The 5,183-nt window shown below is 32.8% G+C and overlaps 1 protein-coding gene and 1 long non-coding RNA gene across 2 annotated transcripts in view; one reads left to right on the plus strand and one right to left on the minus strand.

The window, feature by feature from the left end:
* Positions 1 to 790, minus strand: part of LOC110271873 — a 25,772-nt gene extending 24,982 nt beyond the window's left edge. The window contains exons 1-2 of the long non-coding RNA XR_002362709.1: positions 682 to 790; positions 501 to 597 (exon numbers count right to left, since the gene is read on the minus strand). This is a non-coding gene — a long non-coding RNA (uncharacterized LOC110271873). The remainder of the gene's footprint in view (positions 1 to 500; positions 598 to 681) is intronic.
* LOC107643447 (TMV resistance protein N-like) overlaps positions 1 to 4,918 on the plus strand; it is a 39,114-nt gene extending 34,196 nt beyond the window's left edge. The window contains exons 2-6 of the mRNA XM_016347098.2: positions 282 to 1,398; positions 1,632 to 1,907; positions 2,366 to 3,265; positions 3,671 to 4,510; positions 4,628 to 4,918. Of these exons, the coding sequence (XP_016202584.1) occupies positions 282 to 1,398; positions 1,632 to 1,907; positions 2,366 to 3,265; positions 3,671 to 4,498 (3,121 nt within the window). The 3' untranslated portion in view covers positions 4,499 to 4,510; positions 4,628 to 4,918. The remainder of the gene's footprint in view (positions 1 to 281; positions 1,399 to 1,631; positions 1,908 to 2,365; positions 3,266 to 3,670; positions 4,511 to 4,627) is intronic.

Genomic DNA, 5,183 nt, shown 5'->3' on the forward strand with positions numbered 1-5,183 from the left:
TATTTTTTATAAAAAAATAAATTTAGATCGGTTCAAAATTTGATTCACCATCTTTTCGATCAAATTAATTTGTCTGGCCTAATTTTGACAAAAATAATACGATTTAATCGATTATATATACTAAATTAATTATTAGAAAACATCTTAAAAAAAAGCGTTTTAAACGTCTTTATCTGAGTCACTCCCATTAGCTATAGTGCAAAATTATTTATATTAATATGAAAATATAAAGGAATGTTGAATCATGATAACATAATTATTTTTAATGTTTTGTTAATTAGATATGAAGCACAGCTCATCGATGAAATTGTTGAAGAAGCATGGACAAAAATAGAATCTAGATTGCCAACACAAGATGATAATAATGATGACGATGATGATGATCTAATTGCGATTAATGCAAAAGTAAATGAAGTATGTTCATGTTTAAGCCCAGAGTCAACAGATGTGCTCTTCATTGGAATATGGGGTATGGGTGGGTCAGGAAAAACTACTCTTACCTCTACTGTTTGCAAGAAAATCCGAAGCCAATTTGAAGAACACTGCATTCTTCGCGTTGGAGAGGTTTCGAGAGAAGGAGATCAAGATCTAGTTAACCTGCAAAATCAACTTCTTTCACATTTGAAACCAAAGTGCATGGTAATTAAAACTTTGAACCAAGGAAAGGATGCCATCAAAAACCTTTTGTACAAAAAGAAAGTTCTCATTGTCCTTGATGATGTGAGAACTACAAGACAGCTAGAGAATTTGGCAGGAAGCCGCGTTTGGTTTGGTCCGGGGAGTAGAATAATAGTTACTACTAGGGACCAACACTTGCTTAGTTCACATGGAGTAACACTGTTTAAATTGTATGAGATGAAAGCCTTGGATACTAATGAATCCCTTCAGCTATTCCATAAAGAAGCATTTAAAGGAGAGAAAAAACAAGAAGAGTATTTGGATTTGTCTAGAAAGTTCGTAGAATATGCTGGAGGCCTTCCTTTGGCACTTAAAGTGCTAGGTTCCAATCTTTGTACAAGAAACATTGATGAATGGGATGAGGCTTTCGATAAGATGAGAAAAGATCAAGATGGTGGTATTATGAACATACTTAGGATATGCTATGATATGTTGGAAGAAGGTCACAAGACTATATTTCTTGACATTGCATGTTTCTTTAAAGGGTGGTACAAAGATAAAGTGATAAGAATATTGAAAAATTGTGGCCTTCATCCGGCAATAGGAATAAGTGTACTTGTTGAGAAGTCATTGATAACTTGCAAAAAAGGAGTTTTAGGGATGCATGATTTACTTGAGGAAATGGGTAGAATGATGGACATGCAAGACTCTAAACAACATCTTGGACGCAGTAGGTTGTCCTCTCTAGATGACATTAATCAAGTATTGAAGGAAAATACGGTACGTATTTTACCCTTTTCCTTCTTCATACATTACTTTCTGTAAAATCCTTGTGTCTCTATTATTTGACCATTATTAATTTTATATGAATAATGATGCTTTAACTTAATTTTTTGGTGTTATATATAGACATCAACATTTCAACATTGATTTTGTATTTTGTAGTTTGCAACCTATCAATTTTAACATTAAAAAATGAGCTTATGTATCGTACGTTGGTCATTTTATATTAGGGAATTGAGAAGATTGAAGGTGTGGTTTTGAAGCAACATAATAAAGATATTTTGAAAGATCATGGAGCATTCTCCAAGATGTGCAACCTAAGACTTCTCATCATATTATGTGAATTGCACCTGTCTCGTGGTTTCAAATGTCTTCCTAGCTCATTGAAAGTTCTTATTTGGGTGGAATGTCCTTTGAAGACTCTACCACTTGGTTTGCAACTACGTGAACTTGTTCACTTGCAAATGAATAATAGCAGAGTAGAACAACTTTGGAATGGAAGTCAGGTAAGACCATATAACTTAAAGGCTGCATGCGCTTGAATAAAGAAATACAAAAAAACGAAGAAGTAATAAATGGATATAAAAATCATCTAGTTATATAGATAAAAACAAAAATACTAAATTTTTTACTTAAATTCTTATATTTAGTCTGTCATTTTATCACATTCGTAAAATTTATAATTATGTATTAGTATAAGGAAAATACTAATGCGCATGATAGAAATTAAGAAATTTAACTCTCTTTAAAAATTAATTTACTATTAAAAGTAAAATAAGAATGCTAAACAAAACATAAAATACCTTAAATTTTAATTCTAAATATTAAAATTTGAAATTTAGATTTTAATTATTGATATAAAATATATAAATAAAAAATTAAAATTTATTCAGTTAAAAAAAATGCAGAGTACAGGTCTAAAAAAGATATAATGGGGTTTAATTTATAATTAATTTTTCCACAGGTTTTTGAAAAACTAAGAGTTGTTGATTTGAGTTATTCCAGCAATCTGATTCGAATTCCAAATATTTCTAATGTTCCATTGCTTGAAGAGCTGATCCTTGATGGTTGTATATCGCTTGTTGAGGTTGACCAATCTGTTGGGCAGCACAAGAAGCTAGAAGTGTTAAGCCTTACAGGATGCATAAAGCTCGAAACCTTGCCCCGGAAATTCGAAATGAGTTCACTGAAGAGGCTCATTCTCTGTGGCTGCTCAAACGTGAAATCACTTCCTGAATTTGGGGAGAGTATGGAGTATTTGTCAGTGTTGAATTTAATGAAATGCTCAAGTCTTCTTTCCATTCCAGAAACTGTTACCAATTTGAAGTCACTGAAAATTCTCAATTTGTCCGGTTGCTCAAAAATCTGTAGACTGCCAGATAATATAAAGGAAAACTGGGCTTTGGAAGATCTTGATCTTAGTGAAACCTCTATAAGAGTGGTGGATTCATCTTTGTTTCAATTGGAAAATCTCGAAAAGCTTTCTTTTCGTGGTTGCAGTGGACCAGTATCCAACACCACCACCTCTGATTCGAGTGTTTCACGCTTAACATTGCCTCCTCATATCCCAGGACTTCCCTTGTTAACCATATTTGATCTAAGCTATTGCAATCTCCATCATGAATTGATTCCTGATCTGCGCCACTTATCATCATTGGAGACTTTGATTTTAAGTGGGAATACAGAGCTTATCTTAACTCACAGCGTTGCTAAACCTCCTATGCTGCATTTTCTTGAAGCAGAAGGTTGCCGACAATCGTTTGATCCATGTGTGTTAAATTTTCATGGGGAAGCTGGACTACTGTTAGATTTATGCAAGTTATGGAAGCTGTTCAAGACGGATTATAACAAGCTCTTATGTCAGGTTTGTTGGTTCTTTTAGACTTTTAGTTAGATAGGTACTTAGTTCTAAGCTATTTTTCTCTTCTCAATATAATACAAGTAAATCACTAATATTTAGTTGCGTTTATTATTCTAGTTCCTCACTGAACATCTATTATTTTTTATTTTGCTGATGTGTTATATTACGTGACATTTTAATATGGTTTCTTAATTTGTCAATAGTATGTCATGGCATATCAGAGAATATCACATAACATGTCTTTTCTTTTGACATAACATAGAAATCAATAAAACTTCAGAAGAGTTGGAAGAGTAATAATTAAGAGAGAACATGGAACAAAAAAAAAGACACTAAAGGTAAACAATTAATGTTTAGTCATGAAATTACCATACTTATTTAAAAAGAATTTATATGTGGTTGTTACAGGTTGTAGATCATAGTTATCCTATCACGTACCAGGAAATTCCTCCAAATTTTGGCAAGGAGATATTCTTTCCCATTGGTACACGTTTATCAGAGCTTGAATCAAGCGCATCAATCACAGTGGACATACCTAATGAATGTTGTGAGGGTAAGTGGTGGGGAATTGCTGTATTCCTTGCCTTCAAACCTCTAGAATCTTCAACTAATTTTCCGAGTCTAAAATTTGGTTGGAGCTTTGGAGCTTCAAATACTGATCCTGAAGTTGGCTCTTCTTTCTTATATCTCTCCTCCAATGCTGTAAAGGCGCATTATGATTGTTGTCTTGTAACGATGATAGTGAGTGAAAATTACATATACATTCAGCTACACCACAGAAGCTATGACAATGTAAGTGAATCAAAGCCTTTTAGCAAGCATCGAAAGCCTAATTTTAGTGAAAATAGTAGGCTGCGTTTTAGTGTGCAAGGAGAAGAGATAAATATGAAAGAATGTGGGTATCATGTCTTTGGTAATGAAGATTTTAGAAATAAATTCTCATTTAAATTGAACAAAGAGAGTACTGTCACACCAAATTCCAGGGATTCCAATAGTACAGAAGAAATGGACATCATATTAGAAGATGAAACGGAAACAACCAGCTTGGGTGATGATCGCATCGATGAAGAATCCAAGTTAGTTAGTGTTAATTCTGATCATATGGAGGCTGATATAAGAATAAAGGATTCGACCAGAGGTAGATGGAAAAAGGTAAGTAGCTTCATGACGAAGAAATGCATCTTTGGACTAAAGGGGTGTAAACCAAAGAAACGGTCCCACAAAGACAATGTATGAATCATGACTAAAGTAAGAAATCGATTCTCCTCCCTGGCTATCTCCCCTTGAACCCTTCTCGTATCCCCTTCTCACTCTTCTTAGCTTGGTTCTTCTCTCATATTAATTCTGTATATGCATTTTTTGCAGGAAAGGATACTGTCATCTTCTCAATGGAACAAGCAAACAGTACCTGGCTTCAACACATACATTCTTAGATGGAAACTCACATTTTAATAATTGTTATCACATATTTCATGTTATTGTTGCTTTAGTAAGATTATGTTAATAAGGATTGGATCAGAAGCTTATAGCAAGTGCACATCTGTTATATTCAATTTTTATGTGCTCAATTAGAACTTGTTGGGAAAACTCGAAGTCCAAGACAAAAAACAGTCGAAGCACTGAAAATAATTTTTTTTATAATTTATGCAATTAAATAAATAATACTAAAGATGCTTTAAACAATTAATATAATGACAGAAATTAAAATACTAAAAACTAAAAATTAATATAATGATAGAAATTAAAATATCAGACACCCAAATTTTTATTGTGAAATTTTTTTTTACAAGTCAAGACAATAACATTGTTATATTAATTAGAGTTTTAATTTGCCAAGACAAATCTTGTTTATTACATGCACAATATACTATCTGTTATGTTATGTGGGTAATCTGAAATAGTTGAGTTGGGTTTGGAAGAA

This window comes from Arachis ipaensis, chromosome B05 (genome assembly GCF_000816755.2).
Source record: "Arachis ipaensis cultivar K30076 chromosome B05, Araip1.1, whole genome shotgun sequence".
Lineage (NCBI taxonomy): Eukaryota > Viridiplantae > Streptophyta > Magnoliopsida > Fabales > Fabaceae > Arachis > Arachis ipaensis.